Raw genomic sequence first — 24,868 nt, forward strand, 5'->3', positions numbered from 1 at the left:
CTTGCATGCGAGAGATCCACGGCCTGAGTTTTAGCAAGTAGAGTTTGCAGGGTAGATTCCAGCTTGTTTAGCGCTGGCAGAAACAAGCCCTGTATGGCAATTAAAATGCCCTTGCTTTGAGAGTCTATAGAGTCTATTGCGAGCTGGGAAGTTTCCATGCTTGTTTCTTTTTCCTCAGCTGTGTTGTGAACAGTACGCACCACAGCTCTCTCTTCCTCTCCAACTTTCCGTCGTTCCGGGGGCCAAGAGTTGTAAAGCTTGATCCTTAGAGATGCCCGAACAGCTGAATCTGTTAAGGGCCAGCAGGATGGCGGAGATTTAATCCTGGAATAGGAGAAAATAACTTGGTCTCAAGCAGAGCGATTCCTACTTGCGACCATCTTGCTAAGCCTCCCACCGGAAGTCAGGGTACAACTTTTTAAACATAGAAGAAGGAATGAAAGAAGTACCAGGCTTAATCCATTCCTTAGCAATCACATCAGAAATAGCATCAGGAACTGGAAAAACCTCAGGAGTAACCACAGGAGGTTTATAAACAGAATTTAAACGTTTAATAGTTTTGATATAAAGATGACCAGACTCCTCAATATCCAAAGTAACCAACACTTCTTTCAATAAGGAACAAATATACTCAATCTTAAAAAGATAAGTAGATTTGTCAGTGTCAATATCTGAATCAGAGAGATTCTCATCAGAGGAGGATATTTCAGTATGTTGTCGGTCATTAGAAATGTCATCAAATTTATGAGAAGTTTTAAAAGACCTTTTACGTTTATTAGAAGGCGGGATGGCAGACAAAGCCTTCTTAATAGAATCAGCAATATAATTTTTCATATCAACAGAGATATCATGTACATTAGATGTTGAAGGAACAACAGAAACTGTACTAGTAATGATGGAAACATTTTCTGTGTGCAAAAGCTTATCATGGCAACTGTTACATACTACAGCTGGAGATATGATCTCAGCTAACTTACAACAGATACACTTAGCTTTGGTAGAACTGTGATCAGGCAGCAGGGTTCCAACAGAGACAGGATCAGATTGAGACATCTTGCAAAATGTAAAAGAAAAAAAAAAAACATTAAAGCAAAATTTACAATTTCCTTATATGGCAGTTTCAGGAATGGGAAAAAAATGCAAACAGCATGGCCCTCTGAGTATATAGAAGGCAAGAGGCATATAGGAAAGTGGGGTGAAAAATAAACTTAATTTTTTGGCGCCAAGTATGACACATAACGCAAAAGGAAGTGAAAATGTTTTGGCGCCAACATCTGGAAATGACGCAACCTCGTGCAAGGAAAACCTGGCGTCAATTAAGACGTCAAAAATAACGAACTTGCGTCAGCAAAGACGTACCGTCGGGCCAAAAAAATTCTCGCGCCAAGAATGACGCAATAAATAACAGCATTTTGTGCCCTTGCGAGCCTAATTTTGCTTGCGAAAGAAAAAACAGTCAATTTGAAAAAAGGACTTTACCGCAGGTAAGACAAATAACTTACTGAAATTGACAGTCTGCAAAAGGAAATACACATATACCTGACTCATGGCAAATATAAGTAAAATACATATATTTAAAACTTTATATAAATAAATAAAGCGCCAAACCATAGCTGCGAGTGTCTTAAATAAGAAAAAACATACTCACCGAAAAACACCCATCCACATATAGCAGATAGCCAAACCAGTACTGAAAAAGTATCAGCAGAGGTAATGGTATATAAGAGTATATCGTCGATCTGATAAGGGAGGTAGGAGATTAATCCCTACGACCGATAACGGAGAACCTTTGAAAAGATTTCCTGTGAGGAAAGCCATATCATCAATAGGCGATACTCCCTTCACATACCTCTGACAAACACTGTACTCTGAGAGGAATTGGGCTTCAAAATGCTTAGAAGCGCTTATCATAGAAGAAGTCACAGAAATCAAGCACAAACTTATTTCACCACCTCCATAGGAGGCGAAGTTTGTAAAACTGAATTGTGGGTGTGGTGAGGGGTGTAATTTATAGGCATTTTGAGGTTTGGAAAACTTTGCCCCTCCTGGTAGGATTGTTTATCCCATATGTCACTCGTGGACTCTTGCCAATTACATGAAAGAAACACATGTATACAAAAATATAGGCGATTGTAAGAAGCTATAAGCAGATGGCAGCATAATTTGATTTAAATTGTCTGCAGGATTTGCTTTTTAACTTAGGCCCCCTGCTCACTGTGCTCCACGGAGTGAAGTGTCTCTTTCCAGCAAGATCCATTACTTTCAATAGGAGACCCCTCGCCACTCGCAGGGACTGCCCCTTTTTTACAATAATTCCACCAGGGCAGCCCTTGCGAGGAATGAGTGAGAAAAACCCTGTCGGATCTGGCGAAGTTTAGATCATTGGGCCCTTTGTTTTTCACCTCCTGATACCATAAACAACACTCAAAGGGACATTGAACCCAAATTTTTTATTTTGTGATTCAGACAGAGCATGCAATTTTAAAGCAACTTTCTAATTTACTCCTATTATCAAATTTTCTTCCTTCTCTTGGTATGTTTATTTGAAAAGCAAAAATGTAATTTTAGATGCTGGCCCAAAATAGTTTGGCTTCTTAGCTTAGATGCCTTTGTTTTCAAATAAAGATAGCAAGAGAACAAAGAAAAATTGATAATAGGAGTAAATTAGAAAGTTGCTTAAAATCGCATGCTCTATCTGAATCACGAAAAATATTGGGGTCAGTGTCCCTTTAATAAACTAAATACAGGATGTACATTGACCTTCTCATACCCTCACCCATGAAAGCATGGGGCCCTGGGCAGGTGCCCCTCTCGCCCTGCCCAAGGGTCTAGGTCTGACTCCTATATTAGAGTCTCTACTGTCCTCAGTTATCCACCATTACTTATTATATTCCAGCTGCAGCCAAATCAACATTGTGCCATAAAGCATTTGTTATGTTTGTGTGTATGTATGAAATTGTGTGTTTGTGTGCGCGTACGTGTGGGTGTTTTCACAACATATAATGCGGGGGGGGGGGGGGTGGAGAGCCTCATCTTGAGTGTTTTACCAATATGGAGGCCCACTGTTTAAGACTTTGAAAACCACTGCTATAAAGTAACGGATGCTGCCATGTTTTCCCTTATATGTCTTTACTGCTATGGGGATAGACATAAAACATGCAATAAAAGAGACTGTCCAAACAAGGCTGTGTGAAACATAGGATTATCTAAATGAGTTTCCCCACAGCCTTGTAAACTTTATGAAAACTAAAAGCTTTACACTTATATTTTCAATATTTAAGCAACCAATACAAATCTTTGTGCCTAGCAGGTATTTACTGTATAAAACACCATTAATACAATGCAGTTGGTATAACAAGTTACTGAGTCCCTGATTAAATAATCATCTTTGCTTTGTTATAATCCATTAACTAATAAACCCTAAATAAATATGAAATACAGCTGCTGGAGTCTACAAATATGTTCTTACCAGCCGTTCTCCTGAGAGCACCTCCAGTAGCTTGATAAGCATCCGTCCATCTCGCAGATCTGCATACAAATCTGTGATTCTGCAGGAAACACGCGCCAGGTGTGAATTGACCCATTTTGTGAAAGTCTTTTTCTGTACAGCCTCACGTTCATCTGTAAAAATGAGACAAAAGGAAACAAAACTAAATGGCAGGTCATGATTTTATAAAGTGTACATGTAAGAGGATATTTCTAATATAGAATTTTCTATATCTGTAGTGATTTTAAGATTGCAAACACACAACTAAGTCTAGATATAAGCTGCAATATGCATCAAATTCACTCCAGGAGGTGGCTGACTTTATGGTTTAAAGTGAAAGTCAACCCTAGCATTTCACAAATGCTAGGATTGACTATTGAAACAAATAAAGTGGACTTTCATTCATGAAGTATAACACACTTCATGCAGAAAGCTCCTTTATTTGTTTCAAGCGATCGCCGATCTGAGCTGCTACAGCAACACACGGCAGATCAATGTTTTGCTAAGAGGTGACGTTTTCACCTCTTAGCAAATAGCCGTGCAGTAAATCCGGCTCCCAAGCCGGATTTACCGCACGGCTATTGGCTAAGAGGTGAAAACGTCACCTCACTATCAAAACAGTGTTCTGCCGTGGCAGCTCAGATCGGCGATTGCTTGAAACAAATAAAGGAGCTTTCTACATGAAGTGTGTTATACTTCATGAGTGAAAGTCCCCTTTTATGTGTTTCAATAGTCAATCTTGGCGTTTGTGAAATGCTAGGTTTGACTTTAACTTGTGTGTAGGAATGTAATTTAGGCCACTGCATAAGTCACTGGTAAGTACACTTGTTTCTTTCAGTCAAGGGTTAATTCACTTCTCTGTGCTATGTACAGTGATTTAACCCCTTGAATATCACTGTATTTAAGTGGTTATACATATGGCTGTCTCAGAGAGACTGGGTTTTATGTATGTATGCATGCATGTGTGTGTTTGTATATCAGTACAGACAGGAGTGGGAAAAAATATCACAAAATACTCTAATTCAATGTTAAATAGAGAAAAAATAAATGTCTTACTATTCCACTATTTCTTAGCGACCCTACAAGAGTGCGTGTTAACTGATCTAGTATACAAAAAAAAATTCTGTCCACATTTACATGTATAAATGTATGGATTCAGCAAAATAAGTAGAAAAAACAAAGTGCTCACAGGACTTCTTATACGGCAGTGCTATATATTTTAGAGGTTCAATTCCCAGCTCAGTAAAACATAATTTATGTAAGAACTTACCTGATAAATTCATTTCTTTCATATTAGCAAGAGTCCATGAGCTAGTGACGTATGGGATATACATTCCTACCAGGAGGGGCAAAGTTTCCCAAACCTTAAAATGCCTATAAATACACCCCTCACCACACCCACAATTCAGTTTAACGAATAGCCAAGAGGTGGGGTGATAAGAAAAAAGTGCGAAAGCATAAAATAAGGAATTGGAATAATTGTGCTTTATACAAAAAAATCATAACCACCACAAAAAAGGGCGGGCCTCATGGACTCTTGCTAATATGAAAGAAATGAATTTATCAGGTAAGTTCTTACATAAATTATGTTTTCTTTCATGTAATTAGCAAGAGTCCATGAGCTAGTGACGTATGGGATAATGACTACCCAAGATGTGGATCTTTCCACACAAGAGTCACTAGAGAGGGAGGGATAAAATAAAGACAGCCAATTCCTGCTGAAAATAATCCACACCCAAAATAAAGTTTAATGAAAAAAACATAAGCAGAAGATTCAAACTGAAACCGCTGCCTGAAGTACTTTTCTACCAAAAACTGCTTCAGAAGAAGAAAATACATCAAAAATGGTAGAATTTGGTAAAAGTATGCAAAGAGGACCAAGTTGCCGCTTTGCAAATCTGAGCAACCGAAGCTTCATTCCTAAACGCCCAGGAAGTAGAAACTGACCTAGTAGAATGAGCTGTAATCCTCTGAGGCGGAGTTTTACCCGACTCAACATAGGCAAGATGAATTAAAGATTTCAACCAAGATGCCAAAGAAAAGGCAGAAGCTTTCTGGCCTTTTCTAGAACCGGAAAAGATAACAAAAAGACTAGAGGTCTTCCGGAAAGATTTAGTAGCTTCAACATAATATTTCAAAGCTCTAACAATATCCAAAGAATGCAACGATTTCTCCTTAGAATTCTTAGGATTAGGACATAATGAAGGAACCACAATGTCTCTACTAATGTTGTTGGAATTCACAACTTAGGTAAAAATTCAAAAGAAGTTCGCAACACCGCCTTATCCTGATGAAAAATCAGAAAAGGAGACTCACAAGAAAGAGCAGATAATTCAGAAACTCTTCTGGCAGAAGAGATGGCCAAAAGGAACAAAACTTTCCAAGAAAGTAATTTAATGTCCAATGAATGCATAGGTACAAATGGAGGAGCTTGAAGAGCCCCCAGAACCAAATTCAAACTCCAAGGAGGAGAAATTGACTTAATGACAGGCTTTATACGAACCAAAGCTTGTACAAAACAATGAATATCAGGAAGAATAGCAATCTTTCTGTGAAAAATTACAGAAAGAGCAGAGATTTGTCCTTTCAAGGAACTTGCGGACAAACCCTTATCTAAACCATCCTGAAGAAACTGTAATATTCTCGGTATTCTAAAAGAATGCCAAGAAAAATGATGAGAAAGACACCAAGAAAACAGAATTTATGTTTACCTGATAAATTACTTTCTCCAACGGTGTGTCCGGTCCACGGCGTCATCCTTACTTGTGGGATATTCTCTTCCCCAACAGGAAATGGCAAAGAGCCCAGCAAAGCTGGTCACATGATCCCTCCTAGGCTCCGCCTACCCCAGTCATTCGACCGACGTTAATGAGGAATATTTGCATAGGAGAAACCATATGGTACCGTGGTGACTGTAGTTAAAGAAAATAAATTATCAGACCTGATTAAAAAAACCAGGGCGGGCCGTGGACCGGACACACCGTTGGAGAAAGTAATTTATCAGGTAAACATAAATTCTGTTTTCTCCAACATAGGTGTGTCCGGTCCACGGCGTCATCCTTACTTGTGGGAACCAATACCAAAGCTTTAGGACACGGATGAAGGGAGGGAGCAAATCAGGTCACCTAAATGGAAGGCACCACGGCTTGCAAAACCTTTCTCCCAAAAATAGCCTCAGAAGAAGCAAAAGTATCAAACTTGTAAAATTTGGTAAAAGTGTGCAGTGAAGACCAAGTCGCTGCCCTACATATCTGATCAACAGAAGCCTCATTCTTGAAGGCCCATGTGGAAGCCACAGCCCTAGTGGAATGAGCTGTGATTCTTTCGGGAGGCTGCCGTCCGGCAGTCTCGTAAGCCAATCTGATGATGCTTTTAATCCAAAAAGAGAGAGAGGTAGAAGTTGCTTTTTGACCTCTCCTTTTACCGGAATAAACAACAAACAAGGAAGATGTTTGTCTAAAATCCTTTGTAGCATCTAAATAGAATTTTAGAGCGCGAACAACATCCAAATTGTGCAACAATCGTTCCTTCTTTGAAACTGGTTTCGGACACAGAGAAGGTACGATAATCTCCTGGTTAATGTTTTTGTTAGAAACAACTTTTGGAAGAAAACCAGGTTTAGTACGTAAAACCACCTTATCTGCATGGAACACCAGATAAGGAGGAGAACACTGCAGAGCAGATAATTCTGAAACTCTTCTAGCAGAAGAAATTGCAACTAAAAACAAAACTTTCCAAGATAATAACTTAATATCAACGGAATGTAAGGGTTCAAACGGAACCCCCTGAAGAACTGAAAGAACCAAATTGAGACTCCAAGGAGGAGTCAAAGGTTTGTAAACAGGCTTAATTCTAACCAGAGCCTGAACAAAGGCTTGAACATCTGGCACAGCTGCCAGCTTTTTGTGAAGTAACACAGACAAGGCAGAAATCTGTCCCTTCAGGGAACTTGCAGATAATCCTTTTTCCAATCCTTCTTGAAGGAAGGATAGAATCCTAGGAATCTTAACCTTGTCCCAAGGGAATCCTTTAGATTCACACCAACAGATATATTTTTTCCAAATTTTGTGGTAAATCTTTCTAGTTACAGGCTTTCTGGCCTGAACAAGAGTATCGATAACAGAATCTGAGAACCCTCGCTTCGATAAGATCAAGCGTTCAATCTCCAAGCAGTCAGCTGGAGTGAAACCAGATTCGGATGTTCGAACAGACCCTGAACAAGAAGGTCTCGTCTCAAAGGTAGCTTCCAAGGTGGAGCCGATGACATATTCACCAGATCTGCATACCAAGTCCTGCGTGGCCACGCAGGAGCTATCAAGATCACCGACGCCCTCTCCTGATTGATCCTGGCTACCAGCCTGGGGATGAGAGGAAACGGCGGGAACACATAAGCTAGTTTGAAGGTCCAAGGTGCTACTAGTGCATCCACTAGAGCCGCCTTGGGATCCCTGGATCTGGACCTGTAGCAAGGAACTTTGAAGTTCTGACGAGAGGCCATCAGATCCATGTCTGGAATGCCCCACAGCTGAGTGACTTGGGCAAAGATTTCCGGATGGAGTTCCCACTCCCCCGGATGCAATGTCTGACGACTCAGAAAATCCGCTTCCCAATTTTCCACTCCTGGGATGTGGATAGCAGACAGGTGGCAGGAGTGAGACTCCGCCCATAGAATGATTTTTGTCACTTCCTCCATCGCCAGGGAACTCCTTGTTCCCCCCTGATGGTTGATGTACGCAACAGTTGTCATGTTGTCTGATTGAAACCGTATGAACTTGGCCCTCGCTAGCTGAGGCCAAGCCTTGAGAGCATTGAATATCGCTCTCAGTTCCAGAATATTTATCGGTAGAAGAGATTCTTCCCGAGACCAAAGACCCTGAGCTTTCAGGGATCCCCAGACCGCGCCCCAGCCCATCAGACTGGCGTCGGTCGTGACAATGACCCACTCTGGTCTGCGGAATGTCATCCCTTGTGACAGGTTGTCCAGGGACAGCCACCAACGGAGTGAGTCTCTGGTCCTCTGATTTACTTGTATCTTCGGAGACAAGTCTGTATAGTCCCCATTCCACTGACTGAGCATGCACAGTTGTAATGGTCTTAGATGAATGCGCGCAAAAGGAACTATGTCCATTGCCGCTACCATCAACCCGATCACTTCCATGCACTGAGCTATGGAAGGAAGAGGAACGGAATGAAGTATCCGACAAGAGTCTAGAAGTTTTGTTTTTCTGGCCTCTGTCAGGAAAATCCTCATTTCTAAGGAGTCTATTATTGTTCCCAAGAAGGGAACCCTTGTTGACGGAGATAGAGAACTCTTTTCCACGTTCACTTTCCATCCGTGAGATCTGAGAAAGGCCAGGACAATGTCCGTGTGAGCCTTTGCTTGAGGAAGGGACGACGCTTGAATCAGAATGTCGTCCAAGTAAGGTACTACAGCAATGCCCCTTGGTCTTAGCACAGCTAGAAGGGACCCTAGTACCTTTGTGAAAATCCTTGGAGCAGTGGCTAATCCGAAAGGAAGCGCCACAAACTGGTAATGTTTGTCCAGGAATGCGAACCTTAGGAACCGATGATGTTCCTTGTGGATAGGAATATGTAGATACGCATCCTTTAAATCCACCGTGGTCATGAATTGACCTTCCTGGATGGAAGGAAGAATAGTTCGAATGGTTTCCATCTTGAACGATGGAACCTTGAGAAACTTGTTTAAGATCTTGAGATCTAAGATTGGTCTGAACGTTCCCTCTTTTTTGGGAACTATGAACAGATTGGAGTAGAACCCCATCCCTTGTTCTCTTAATGGAACAGGATGAATCACTCCCATTTTTAACAGGTCTTCTACACAATGTAAGAATGCCTGTCTTTTTATGTGGTCTGAAGACAACTGAGACCTGTGGAACCTCCCCCTTGGGGGAAGTCCCTTGAATTCCAGAAGATAACCTTGGGAGACTATTTCTAGCGCCCAAGGATCCAGAACATCTCTTGCCCAAGCCTGAGCGAAGAGAGAGAGTCTGCCCCCCACCAGATCCGGTCCCGGATCGGGGGCCAACATTTCATGCTGTCTTGGTAGCAGTGGCAGGTTTCTTGGCCTGCTTTCCCTTGTTCCAGCCTTGCATTGGTCTCCAAGCTGGCTTGGCTTGAGAAGTATTACCCTCTTGCTTAGAGGACGTAGCACTTTGGGTTGGTCCGTTTCTACGAAAGGGACGAAAATTAGGTTTATTTTTTGCCTTGAAAGGCCGATCCTGAGGAAGGGCGTGGCCCTTACCCCCAGTGATATCAGAGATAATCTCTTTCAAGTCAGGGCCAAACAGCGTTTTCCCCTTGAAAGGAATGTTAAGTAGCTTGTTCTTGGAAGACACATCAGCCGACCAAGATTTCAACCAAAGCGCTCTGCGCGCCACAATAGCAAACCCTGAATTCTTAGCCGCTAACCTAGCCAATTGCAAAGTGGCGTCTAGGGTGAAAGAATTAGCCAATTTGAGAGCATTGATTCTGTCCATAATCTCCTCATAAGGAGGAGAATCACTATCGACCGCCTTTATCAGCTCATCGAACCAGAAACATGCGGCTGTAGCGACAGGGACAATGCATGAAATTGGTTGTAGAAGGTAACCCTGCTGAACAAACATTTTTTTAAGCAAACCTTCTAATTTTTTATCCATAGGATCTTTGAAAGCACAACTATCCTCTATGGGTATAGTGGTGCGTTTGTTTAAAGTGGAAACCGCTCCCTCGACCTTGGGGACTGTCTGCCATAAGTCCTTTCTGGGGTCGACCATAGGAAACAATTTTTTAAATATGGGGGGAGGGACGAAAGGAATACCGGGCCTTTCCCATTCTTTATTAACAATGTCCGCCACCCGCTTGGGTATAGGAAAAGCTTCTGGGAGCCCCGGCACCTCTAGGAACTTGTCCATTTTACATAGTTTCTCTGGGATGACCAACTTGTCACAATCATCCAGAGCGGATAATACCTCCTTAAGCAGAATGCGGAGATGTTCCAACTTAAATTTAAATGCAATCACATCAGGTTCAGCTTGTTGAGAAATGTTCCCTGAATCAGTAATTTCTCCCTCAGACAAAACCTCCCTGGCCCCATTAGACTGGGTTAGGGGCCCTTCAGAAATATTATTATCAGCGTCGTCATGCTCTTCAGTATCTAAAACAGAGCAATCGCGCTTACGCTGATAAGTGTTCATTTTGGCTAAAATGTTTTTGACAGAATTATCCATTACAGCCGTTAATTGTTGCATAGTAAGGAGTATTGGCGCGCTAGATGTACTAGGGGCCTCCTGAGTGGGCAAGACTCGTGTAGACGAAGGAGGGAATGATGCAGTACCATGCTTCCTCCCCTCACTTGAGGAATCATCTTGGGCATCATTGTCATTGTCACATAAATCACATTTATTTAAATGAATAGGAATTCTGGCTTCCCCACATTCAGAACACAGTCTATCTGGTAGTTCAGACATGTTAAACAGGCATAAACTTGATAACAAAGTACAAAAAACGTTTTAAAATAAAACCGTTACTGTCACTTTAAATTTTAAACTGAACACACTTTATTACTGCAATTGCGAAAAAACATGAAGGAATTGTTCAAAATTCACCAAATTTTCACCACAGTGTCTTAAAGCCTTAAAAGTATTGCACACCCAATTTGGAAGCTTTAACCCTTAAAATAACGGAACCGGAGCCGTTTTGAACTTTAACCCCTTTACAGTCCCTGGTATCTGCTTTGCTGAGACCCAACCAAGCCCAAAGGGGAATACGATACCAAATGACGCCTTCAGAAAGCCTTTTCTAAGTATCAGAGCTCCTCTCACATGCGACTGCATGCCATGCCTCTCAAAAACAAGTGCGCCACACCGGCGCGAAAATGAGGCTCTGCCTATGCTTTGGGAAAGCCCCTAAGAATAAGGTGTCTAAAACAGTGCCTGCCGATATTATTATATCAAAATACCCAGATAAAATGATTCCTCAAGGCTAAATATGTGTTAATAATGAATCGATTTAGCCCAGAAAAAGTCTACAGTCTTAATAAGCCCTTGTGAAGCCCTTATTTACGATCGTAATAAACATGGCTTACCGGATCCCATAGGGAAAATGACAGCTTCCAGCATTACATCGTCTTGTTAGAATGTGTCATACCTCAAGCAGCAAGAGACTGCTCACTGTTCCCCCAACTGAAGTTAATTGCTCTCAACAGTCCTGTGTGGAACAGCCATGGATTTTAGTGACGGTTGCTAAAATCATTTTCCTCATACAAACAGAAATCTTCATCTCTTTTCTGTTTCTGAGTAAATAGTACATGCCAGCACTATTTCAAAATAACAAACTCTTGATTGAATAATAAAAACTACAGTTAAACACTAAAAAACTCTAAGCCATCTCCGTGGAGATGTTGCCTGTACAACGGCAAAGAGAATGACTGGGGTAGGCGGAGCCTAGGAGGGATCATGTGACCAGCTTTGCTGGGCTCTTTGCCATTTCCTGTTGGGGAAGAGAATATCCCACAAGTAAGGATGACGCCGTGGACCGGACACACCTATGTTGGAGAAATATAAGTCTTCCAGACTCTATAATATATCTCTCTGGATACAGATTTACGAGCCTGAAACATAGTATTAATCAGAGTTAGAGAAACCTCTTTGACCAAGAATCAAGCGTTCAATCTCCATACCTTTAAATTAAAGGATTTCAGATCCTGATGGAAAAAAGGACCTTGAGACAGAAGGTCTGGTCTTAACGGAAGAGTCCACGGTTGGCAAGAGGCCATCCGGACAAGATCCGCATACCAAAACCTGTGAGGCCATGCCGGAGCTACCAGCAGAACAAACGAGCATTCCTTCAGAATCTTGGAGATTACTCTTGGAAGAAGAACTAGAGGCGGAAAGATATAGGCAGGATGATACTTCCAAGGAAGTGATAATGCATCCACTGCCTCCGCATGAGGATCCCGGGATCTGGACAGATACCTGGGAAGTTTCTTGTTTAGATGAGAAGCCATCAGATCTATTTCTGGAAGTTCCCACATTTGAATAATCTGAAGAAATACCTCTGGGTGAAGAGACCATTCGCCCGGATGCAACGTTTGGCGACTGAGATAATCCGCTTTCCAATTGTCCATACCTGGGATATGAACCGCAGAGATTAGACAGGAGCTGGATTCCGCCCAAACCAAAATTCGAGATACTTCTTTCATAGCCAGAGGACTGTGAGTCCCTCCTTGATGATTGATGTATGCCACAGTTGTGACATTGTCTATCTGAAAACAAATGAACAACTCTCTCTTCAGAAGAGGCCAAGACTGAAGAGCTCTGAAAATTGCACGGAGTTCCAAAATATTGATCGGAAATCTCACCTCCTGAGATTCCCAAACCCCTTGTGCCGTCAGATACCCCCACACAGCTCCCCAACCTGTAAGACTTGCATCTGTTGAGATTATAGTCCAGGTCGGAAGAACAAGAAGCCCCCTGAACTAAACGATGGTGATCTGTCCACCATGTCAGAGAGTGTCGTAAAATCGGTTTAAAGATATTAATTGAGATATCTTTGAGTAATCCCTGCACCATTGGTTCAGCATACAGAGCTGAAGAGGTCGCATGTGAAAACGAGCAAAGGAGATCGCATCTGATGCGGCAGTCCTAAGACCCAACATTTCCATGCATAAGGCTACCAAAGGGAATGATTGTGACTGAAGGTTTTGACAGGCTGATATCAATGTTAAACTTCTCTTGTCTGACAAGGACAGAGTCATAGACACTGAATCTATCTAGAAACCTAAAAAGGTTACCCTTGTCTGAGGAATCAATGAATTGATTGGTAAATTGATCCTCCAACCATGAACTTGAAGAAACAACACAAGTCGATTCGTATGAGATTCTTCGAAAATGAGAAGACTGAGCAAGTACCAAGATATCGTCCAAATAAGGAAATACCAAAACCCTGTTCTCTGATTACAGAAAGAAGGGCACCGAGAACCTTTGAAAAAAATTCTTGGAACTGAGGCTAGGCCAAACGGTAGAGCCAAAAAACTGGTAATGCTTGTCTAAAAAGAGAATCTCAGACACTAAAAGTGATCTGGATGAATCGGAATATGCAGATACACATCCTGTAAATCTATTGTAGACATATAATGCCCTTGCTAAACAAAAGGCAGGACAGTCCTACAGAAACTGAATGTTGGTATCCTTACATAACGATTCAATATTGATAGATCCGGAACTGGTCTGAAGGAATTGACCTTCTTTGGTACAATGAAGAGATAAAATAAAACCCCAGCCCCTGTTCCAGAACTGGAACTGGCATAATTACTCCAGCCAACTCTAGATCTGAAACACATTTTAGAAATGCTGAGCCTTTGCTGTGTTAACTGGGACACGGGAAAGAAAAAAATCTCTTAGCAGGAGGCCTTAACTGAAGCCAATTCTGTACCTTCTGAAACAATGTTCTGAAACCAGAAATTGAGAACGGAATTGATCAAAATTTCTTTGAAGAAAACGTAATCTGCCCCATACCAGCTGAGCTGGAATAAGGTCCGCACCTTCATGGGTACTTAGGAGCTGGCTATAGGTTTTCTATAAGGCTTGGATATATTCCAAACTGGAAATAGTTTCCAAACTGATACCGCTCCTGAGGATGAAGGATCAGGCTTTTGTTCCTTATTGTGAGGAAAGGAACGAAAATAATTAGACCTAAATTTACCTTAGATTTTTTATCCTTTGGTAAAAAAGTTCCCTTCCTTCCAGAAACAGTTGAAATAATAATTTATTACCCTGGAAAGAAAAGGAAAGCAAAGTTGACTTAGAAGACATATCAGCATTCCAAGTTTAATCCATAAAGCTTTTCTAGCTAAAATAGCTAGAGACACATACCTGACATCAACTCTAATGATATCAAAAGATGGTATCACCAATAAAATTATTAGCATGTTATAGAATAATAATAATGCTATAAAATTATGATCTGTTACTTGTTGCGCTAAAGCTTCTAACCAAAAAGTTGAAGCTGCAGCAACATCCGCTAAAAATATAGCAGGTCTAAAAGATTACCTGAACATAAGTAAGCTTTTCTTAGAAAGGATTCAATTTTCCTATCTAAAGGATCCTTAAATGAATTACTATCTGCCGTAGGAATAGTAGCACATTTAGCAGGATTAGAGACAGCCCCATAACCTTAGGGATTTTGTCCCAAAAAAACTCTAATCTGTCAGATGGCACAGGATATAATTGCTTAAACGTTTAGAAGGAGTAAAAGAATTACCCAAATTATTCCATTCCCTGGAAATTACTTCAGAAATAGCATCAGGGAGATTAAACACTTCTGGAATAATTACAGGAGATTTAAAAACCTTATTTAAACGTTTAGATTTAGTATCAAGAGGACCAGAATCCTCTATTTCTAATGCAATTAATACTTCTGTAAATAAAGAACGAATAAATTCCATCTTGAACAAATACAAAGATTTATCAGCATCAACCTCTGAGACAGAAACCTCTGAACCAGAAGAACCATTATCAGTATCAGAATGATGATGTTCATTTTAAAATTCATCTGAAAAAAGAGAAGTTTTAAAAGATTTTTATGTAAACTAGAAGGAGAAATAACAGACATAGCCTTCTCAATGGATTTAAAAAATAAAATCTCTTATGTTTATCAGGAACACTCTGAAAATTAGATGTTGACGGAACAGCAACAGGTAATGTAACAGTACTAAAGGAAATTTTATCTGCATTAATAAGTTTGTCATGACATGCAATACAAACAACAGCTGGAGAAACAGATACCAAAAATTATAGCAGATACACTTAGCTTGGTAGCTCCAGCACTAGACAGCGATTTTCCTGTAGTATCTTCTGACTCAGATGCAACGTGAGACATCTTGCAATATGTAAGAGAAAAAACAACATATAAAGCAAAATTGATCAAATTCCTTAAATGACAGTTTCAGGAATGGGAAAAAAATGCCAAAGAACAAGCTTCTAGCAACCAGAAGCAATGAAAAAATAAGACTTAAATAATGTGGAGACAAAAGCGACGCCGTTATTTTTTAGCGCCAAATAAGACGCCCACATTATTTGGCGCCTAAATGCTTTTGGCGCCAAAAATGACGCCACATCCGGAACGCCGACATTTTTGGCGCAAAATAACGTCAAAAAATGACGCAACTTCCGGCGACACGTATGACGCCGGAAACGGAAAAGAATTTTTGCGCCAAAAAAATCTGCGCCAAAAATGACGCAATAAAATGAAGCATTTTCAGCCCCCGCGAGACTAACAGCCCACAGGGAAAAAAAAGAGTCAAATTTTTGAAGGTAAGAAAAAATGAATAATTTAAATGCATAATCCCAAATATGAAACTGACTGTCTGAAAAATAAGGAAAGTTGAACATTCTGAGTCAAGGCAAATAAATGTTTGAATACATATATTTAGAACTTTATAAACAAAGTGCCCAACCATAGCTTAGAGTGTCACAGAAAATAAGATTTACTTACCCCAGGACACTCATCTACATGTTTGTAGAAAGCCAAACCAGTACTGAAACGAGAATCAGCAGAGGTAATGGTATATATAAGAGTATATCGTCGATCTGAAAAGGGAGGTAAGAGATGAATCTCTACGACCGATAACAGAGAACCTATGAAATAGACCCCGTAGAAGGAGATCACTGCATTCAAATAGGCAATACTCTCCTCACATCCCTCTGACATTCACTGCACGCTGAGAGGAAAACCGGGCTCCAACTTGCTGCGGAGCGCATATCAACGTAGAATCTAGCACAAACTTACTTCACCACCTCCATCGGAGGCAAAGTTTGTAAAACTGAATTGTGGGTGTGGTGAGGGGTGTATTTATAGGCATTTTAAGGTTTGGGAAACTTTGCCCCTCCTGGTAGGAATGTATATCCCATACGTCACTAGCTCATGGACTCTTGCTAATTACATGAAAGAAATGTATATAACAGTATCTGTAGAGGGCAGATTTACCAAGAGACAACTAGCACAGAGACTATCATTGCATATTTCAGTGGGTCATGTACACATTTAGCTCTCATAAAACCTTCCTAGAAGTATTTTTGCCACTCAATGCATTCTGGTTGGCAAAACTGCTAAACTGAAACACAATACTGTATATTTCTAATATTAATTTAATTTCCCTTAAATCGAAGATTGTCAGATATAGAATGTACTTGATTTTAAGACTACACAGGTAAGGAATAAACATTAACAGCTTACAGCAAATATTATTGCCATATGTAAAACTGCATTGTCAGAGGTTGACAAATGTATTTGTAAAGACACAAAAGCCATCCAGTATACTGAGAAGCCAATAAAAAGTGCCCATTCACGAGTCAGAGAATAACTCTATATGATCCATATTTACAAGAGAATGCAGAAGTAGGCGGCTGCTCATACTGTTTGGATCTTTTGGTAAGCTGGAAAGATGAGCACAAATCCAGATCTTCAGATCTTAGTGTGTGGATTTCTCACTAGAATCAATCCGGCTATGAAAAGACACTAATGGCACGAGTGGTCACCTACCTCTGCATTGCACATACCTAATGCTTAACAATCCAAAAAGTTAGGAGCCAGAATTTAAGAAGCCATGGCTACCTGGCTCCCAGGACTAGCTCAGTACTAAATGATGATGCAAAAAATGATTGGGTATAAAAGCAAAACATACATTTTACAAATATAAAATAACCTGTGACAGAAGCCTGAAACTTACACCAGAATGTCCTCATCTCACCTCAAATGAGCTAAGACTTGGATGCTCTATAGTCCAGTAGCTGCGTGCTTTACACCACTCCAGCTGACACATGGCATTGTGCATGTTGCTGTGAGCTTGTGTACAGCTGCTCGGCCATGGAAACCCATTTCATGAAGCTCCTTCCCAACACAGTTTTTGTGTTGCTGTTGCTTCCATAGGCAGTGTGAAACCGAGTTATGCAACAGATGATAGGTGCCTTTTGCTCAGTACGAGCTTCAGCGCATGACAGCCAAGCTGTTTGTGTGGTCTACCACTTTGTGGCTGGGCTGTTGTTGCTTCTAGACTCTTCCACTTCACAATAATAGCACTTACAGTTGAAAGGGAAGATGTAGTAGGGCAAAAATTTCACAAACTGACTTGTGCCAAAGGTGGTATCCTATAACGGTGCCATGTTTAAAGTTATTAAGCTCTTCAGTAGGACCCTTTGTACTGACAATGTTTGTCTATGGAGAGGTTCATGGCTATGTGCTGGATTCAATGCACCTGTTAGCACTGGGTGTGGCTGAACTCAATTAGTAGGGGTGTCCACATAACTTTTAACCCCTGACTAGTAAACTATAGTGATATTATTCCACCCCTGTCTACATATCTCTATATAAACACACATACATGCATGCATATACATACACAAATACATTTTGAGGGGGTTTAATGACTGTCTCCAAGAATGATAGCATGGAAGACAAATAACCAGTATTATGTAACAAATGTCTGCTGTATAGTACATTGCATTCCAATGGTGCAACAGAGCAAAAAGCAGTTAGCGTAAGGTCCTATGGTCCACTGATATACGAGTGTGCTTCTCTAAACACTATCTCAAAGTATAAAAGTAAATGTGCCACCATTTAAAAAGCTACTAACAAATATCCAGTCACATTATTCAAGTTTTTTAGTTCTGCTAAATCTTTCTACAGTGATTTACTTTTTAGTTTTACTAGATTTACTTTAAGAAAATGCATTGATCTAATAAAAGAAAAATAGACCAAAATAAAAGATAAATTTATGAAATAAAAAGTAGACCGCAAAAGTATTAAAACATTTTAATAAAATAGCAGAAGTTAAAGGGACATAATACTCATATGCTAAAACCACTTGAAACTGATGTAGTATAACTGTACAAAGCTGACAGGAAAATATCACCTGAGCATCTCTATGTAAAAAAGGAAGATATTTTACCTCACAATCTCCTCAGCTCAGCAGAGTAAGTTCTGTGTAAATCGTTATACTCAGCTGCTGTCCAGCTGCAGGTAAAAAAAAAAAAAATGAAGAAATGAACAGCAGCCAATCAGCATCAACAGTGCTGAGGTCATAAACTCTTTTACTGTGATCTCATGAGATTTCACTTAACTCTCATGAGATTTCATTGTAAACTTCCTTACACTGAATAGGGAAATAAGAGGAGTGTGCACGAAAGCTCGCTCCTTCCGCTGTCCCGGGACAGACATACTGATATGCTGCTTAGAAGTAATTTACAATGGGATGTGGCTACTGAGGAACTTTTGAGGTAAAATATATTTTACATAGAGATGTTCAGGTGATATTTTCCAGTGAGCTTTTTACAGCTATGCTGCATCACTTTCAAGTGTTTAAACATTTGGGTATTATGGCCCTATAACATTCTATCACCAACTTCATATATTTAAATACAGTCAGACACACACATATATATATATATATCATATTTTCTTACCATTAAGAACATTTGTTATTTTCAACACTTTCAACTTTTCCATATCATTCCCAATAACCGTGAATAAGCAATCCCTAACTGAGGACTTGGGCTTTACTATAAGACATCAGTGCACGGTAATTATATATCATCGAGGAAATAGAAAGTTATGTACACTCACATCATATGTTTATGATACCTCATGCACTATTGAGGTTTAGAAATACCCTCTCTAACATGGTACTAAAAGTATAGAAGTTTTACCCTATTCCAGAAATCACAAAGAAAACAACTACGTGGGAAGAGGCTTCCCTCCCCTTCACTGCCATCAGCTTATCTACAATTGAGGTTTCAGCAGTGAGTAGATTGATTGACTACACACTATTACCGTACTTCTCTACACAAAGTCACTATTTTATTGGAAAGTTATGATATCAAAGAGTTCTTTCAATATAAGCTTTTTATCTTTTTATGTATCTTTAGGCTAATAAGCACTCTCACCAAACTGGTCAGGTAGGCACCAGGGTGCAAAAATAGGAATAATAGACTAGCAATAAATAAGCACTCTCTGGTTTTGTAAAACAAATAGTATATTTAACTAGCATGACGTTATTCACCCCTTCCTCAGACAAATACAAAGTGAGCAGTGAAAATATTTATACAGATATAAAAGTGAAAATCCCCTCCCCTCAGTGCAACAAATCCCATACAAAGCCACCTGATTATTGGATAAGGACACACCCTAAATCACATTCAGGTGTGTAACATCAATTAATTAATACAGAGTCCCAAAACCTATGTAAACAAGTGAAATGATTAGTGGATAACGACACACCCTAAATCACATTCAGGTGTGTAACATCAAATAATTAATACAGAGTCCCAAAACCTATGTAAGCAAGTGAAATTAACAGCATCATATACAAAATAAAATAAAGATATATATTTATATATATATATATAGCAGTCTGGAGATATCTATAGCAACAGACCTACAGAATGACACCTCAATCATAAGTTTACACATTTTTTATATTTTAGCATTATCAAGGCAAAGTAAAGAACATAAAAAGATGCCCAATCTTCATTAAAAAAAAAAGACAAGAAAAACCATAGAAGCGTGTGTGGTGTTAGGAGCGTTATAACCCTAAGTGAATACTGACAGTGTACTAGGCAGAAAATGAGTCCAGAAGACTAGCCAAATGTAAGGCAATATCTAACTAGTGAAGCATATACAGGACAAATGACTAGTGATATGCCCCTAAACAAACAGTGTAAGGAAGCGTGTTTAAGGTAAAAACATTACCAGAGTAACAGTGTACACATTCGTATTCAACACTGTTTGCAGCACGCGTATATTCAACATGGCAATCAAGCAGGCACATACGTGGGCCATAGGGGGCGGGGCCACCAAAACGTATAGTCAAATGACATAATGGGGAGTGTGTGAACAAACCCAGTTGCTGATAGGTTCATAGGCAACCAATAGGTATATGCCAGCAGACAGCTAAAATGAGTGTCGCGGTCAGGCTATGAGAAATAGCAACCGCAATCAAAATCTAGTACACATAGGATATATATATATATATATATATATATATATATATATATATATATATATACACATTGATTGATATATATATATATATATATATTATATCTACCACCCCCAAACTAGAGTATGCAAGGTGCTACTAATGAACGTATGTGTCAGGTCCCTTATATAGATATTAAATACATAGTCAAAGTACGATGTGCATTTACGAAAAACACCATAAACAAATATACTTATGTAATTCATGTTGTAGTGCAGGATATAATCTAAATGGAACAATCATAAATTAGAGAAAACAATGCCAATCAATATTTACATTTAACCCCCTAGGGTATAAGGTGTCCAATCTACACTATGTATACATAAGTATTAGAAAAAATACTATATATAAAATAAAAAAGCAAAAATGGACTGGCATAAAAACACGATTAGGTTGCATTTATAAGCTGTATTATGACATGTAAATATTGCCTAAATGACATAAGATAGTTGTGTACACTTGGCCCCATCCCCTCTCCCAGCAGTCCCATTTTACAGATGCAAAATACACTAATATAAATATAACAAATATTTAGCTATACAACATATTAACTATGTATTTTTCAATTTACATAAATATCTAAATTTAAAGGGCCAAAATAGTCGAAAAATTACATGCTCTCTTATTGACCCTTCACTACTGTATGTTTAAACCCTGAGTAATGCAACTAGCGATGCAGATTGTATCACAGCATCAGTTTCCACTCAGGAACAGTAGTGCTCAGCAGGCCCAGAGCGGCATTTTTACTGTGTGTTTAACCTCTTTACAGGGTTTTACACACACAGTGATGTAGGGTCGATAATCTTAATATTATATGCTTTAATGAATTAGACCATGTCAATTGTTGACATGGATTTTAAAGAATAATTTAAAAAAAAGGGTGTATATATATATATATATATATATATATATATATATATATATATATATATATATATATATATATAATATACACTGTACTTTAACTCTCTAAAATTAAAGGTGATGCAGACAAACTCAACGCTTCTATAATATTTTCTCAAGGGTTAACATCTACAGAGCATAGTGCAAATCAAAAGCAGCAGGAAAACGGAAGAAGCCCTAACGGCTGCACTGATAACAGGGCATTGAATAGTTATCTTTAGGCAACAATAGGAAGGAAGTTTCTTCTACGGAAGTCTCCTAAGACAATATGATAGGTATGGGGGCTTATTTTTGTACAAGAGGCTTTGAGCACCTAAAAAGAAGGTGAACGCGAATAAAACACAACTGACGACAAATAGGTGGCCCAGAAAAGATATCTAACACTTTGATATTATTAAAGGGGCATTAAAGGGACACATGAAAACTTTGGGTTTCATGCACCTTTAAACCTCTTTTGCTTTCGAGTAAAACTTTTCTTTTGTCCCACGCCCCCTAGAAACGCCAAAAAAGCAAAATATGTTACCTAGGTTTTCAACATTTGCAAGTTATAGAATTTACTTTTTGGCCTCCTAGGGAGCGTGAGACCACGATTTCTACATAAAGAGCAAGAGGTGTTTAATTTCCTTTTAATCCTTGAAAGCAAATATGATGGCAGTGATGTCACAGTAATGCATATGGAGTCGGTTGCTGCATGAACTTGTCAGCTTCATAGATCGCTTTGACTGACAGCTGACACTGAGCCCAGGTGACAGCACTAATTGCACTTGCAGATCACACTGCAGCTTGGAAACAGAGATGGGAGAATGTTATCACAAATGTGTTGAAGCAACAAATATTATATAAAACAAATGTTTGGCTTTTTTGTGTTATTTTTTTCTCTCAATTTATTTGAAATGTGCAACACGCTTACTACATTTAACAGTGGGTACAATATTTGATGTGTGAAACATATGTATTCCTGTAGATACTTAAAGATTTCCATGTGAAAGCTTATATGCCAGGGGTTGATAGACTTGCACAAAAGGGGATTACTTGACAATTGTCATTTAATTCACATGACAACAGTGAAATGGCACTGCTGGTCTCAGATGTTTGTGTGTCACAGTCTAGTAAGCTTTCCCTCTATTTTGATGGTATAAATATAAATTGTACAAAATACCATCAGATATAGAAATATGTATATATGAATAAATACAACATTCTTCTATGTGAAAAAAAATTGGAATGTGAAATATTCATATTTTCAAGACGGTTAGCGCACTTGAGAATATGCGATTGGGTTTGCACTTGAGTTGGGTGTTTCTTTTTCCACTTTTTTTGCTTCATTGACTTCTACGGGGGAATAGGTTATCGTTCTGCTTTTTGCGCTTGCTGGATTAGTACACGCACGAAAACAGTTTACTTTTAACTAATAATACGAGCGCAACCCAACGAGTGCAAAAAGCTTAATTCTAATATATAGAAATGTGAAGTTACAAAAGTTTAAACAGCTTTTAAAACTACAGTATCAGGAAGTACACGTTGGCCTTAAAAGTGCAAAAAATAGGAACATCTATTTTATAATAAATTTTAAAACACGATTTTAAAAGCAGCTAAGAAAAAAAAAACACCTCGTTATATAGAAAATTAAAGGTTCATTAAATTTCTTAACCAAGCACAGGAAACAATTAACCTCCGAGATTGCAATTTAAAAAGTAAAAGTAAGCATTAGTGAATTTCTAATACACCTATCATTCTAAAAAGCAAAAATGGACTGAGTCCTATAAGAGGAAGACAGAGATTATGCAAGATTAATCCTCTTGACAAAGACGGCACGTAGATGGGTGAAACGCGTTAAGGTGTTTTGTACCTCTGAACCATCCATAGAACCAGCAAAAAAAGACAATACAGCACACTGAGTCAGCACCTTAGAAGTAGATTGTGGCAATACGGTAACTTCACAGACTAAGACCGTTAACCTGGTGAGATCCAACCTTAGGTTGCCTGATGTAAAGCTGGGGAGGAAGGAAGAGTGGACTTTTACTTATGTGCATCTTTTTACTTTATATTTTGTAAGTGTATATTTTAGCGTGAGCACGCTGCACAATAAATGTATTACCTTGAATCAGAGTTGCGCTTGTTTCTGTTCTTTTTAAAAAAAGTATACTGTTGTGCATTTGATAGATAAATTAAATATTTAAGTATTTTGCTATGAAATAGATTTAAAGCATTCCAAAAAAAAATATTTTACTCTGGAAGTAGTTCTGATCTGCTAAATACCAGACTTCAAGGGACATAATAATAGTAATTTTTGTTACATATAATCCAGCATATAAACACATTTTTTTAAATAAAAAAAGATCTCAGTGTTGCAACTGGGAGTGTGGCATGAAAGTTTGACATCAAAAGTAGGGTTGCACCGATACCATTTTTTTTAAGACCGAGTACAAGTACCGATACTTGTTTTCAAATACTCGCCGATACCAATTACCGATACTTTTTTTTTATGTCATGTGACAGTTTACCAAGCACAATACAGACTAATTATTTAAGATTCCTTCTTTATAATTATGAAGGACTGTAGCTCAAAAGACATTATGAAATAATAAAACAGGTTTTATTTGTCACAAAGTTCACAGAACATGTTTAGAAATAAAAATATTACAATAAAATATATTAACAACAACAATAAATAACAAATATAAAATTGCAACCAACCAAAAGTGCCATAAAGTAAAAAATAGAACAGAATACTGTTTTATCATGGTGAACAACACTATGGGCTAGATTACATTTGACTGGTAAGCTTTACCAATGCTCTCATTACACGTCCTACTCCATTAAAGGCTATGGAGTTGGAAATGTGAACAGAGCATTGGTAAAGCTTACCAATCAAATGTAATCTAAATCTAGTCCTAAAATTGCAGGATGAGTGTTCATTGGGATTAACTTAATTTTTCCTATGAGTGCTCTTCCTGCAATTATATAAGCTAAGATGTTCCTCAGAGTACAGTATGTTTTGAACATAATTGTGCAAGATGAGAACTTGCAGTATCAAAGGCAATCTAGCAATTAGAATAATTTTTCAAAAGTTAGTGGCAAGTTCTTTTTAAGGAACAGAACAGAAGCATCTCTGCATGTTCAGCTATAAGTCTGTTTTTGCTATCAGTAAGGAGGTTCAACTTTCCACACTACTGCATAGGGCAGAAATATATTTTTGGGCCATTTTAGCCAGAGCTGGAAATCTCAGTTTATTAACTGCCCAGTACTTCAGGTGTTTGTCTAAACACAGTACTGTGATCTCTCCTACAATAATACAAATAAGAGCAATTTGTATTGGCAGAACAGTAGTAAACAATTTTTAGTTTAGTCTCCACTCCAGCTTTAAATGAAATGGGAACATGCAGTTTGAAAAAAACACCACAAGATAGCATATGGGTAGTAAGTGGAGGTATCGGTTTAAG

At 38.9% G+C, this 24,868-nt stretch overlaps 1 protein-coding gene across 2 annotated transcripts in view; it reads right to left on the reverse strand.

Annotated features, from left to right (window-relative positions):
• Positions 1-24,868, reverse strand: part of SPTBN1 (spectrin beta, non-erythrocytic 1) — a 306,162-nt gene that overhangs the window by 110,820 nt on the left and 170,474 nt on the right. For both annotated transcript variants that reach the window (XM_053712197.1, XM_053712198.1), the window contains one exon: positions 3,470-3,621. In XM_053712197.1, the coding sequence (XP_053568172.1) occupies positions 3,470-3,621 (152 nt within the window). The remainder of the gene's footprint in view (positions 1-3,469; positions 3,622-24,868) is intronic.

This window comes from Bombina bombina, chromosome 4, assembly GCF_027579735.1.
Source record: "Bombina bombina isolate aBomBom1 chromosome 4, aBomBom1.pri, whole genome shotgun sequence".
NCBI classification, from domain to species: domain Eukaryota; kingdom Metazoa; phylum Chordata; class Amphibia; order Anura; family Bombinatoridae; genus Bombina; species Bombina bombina.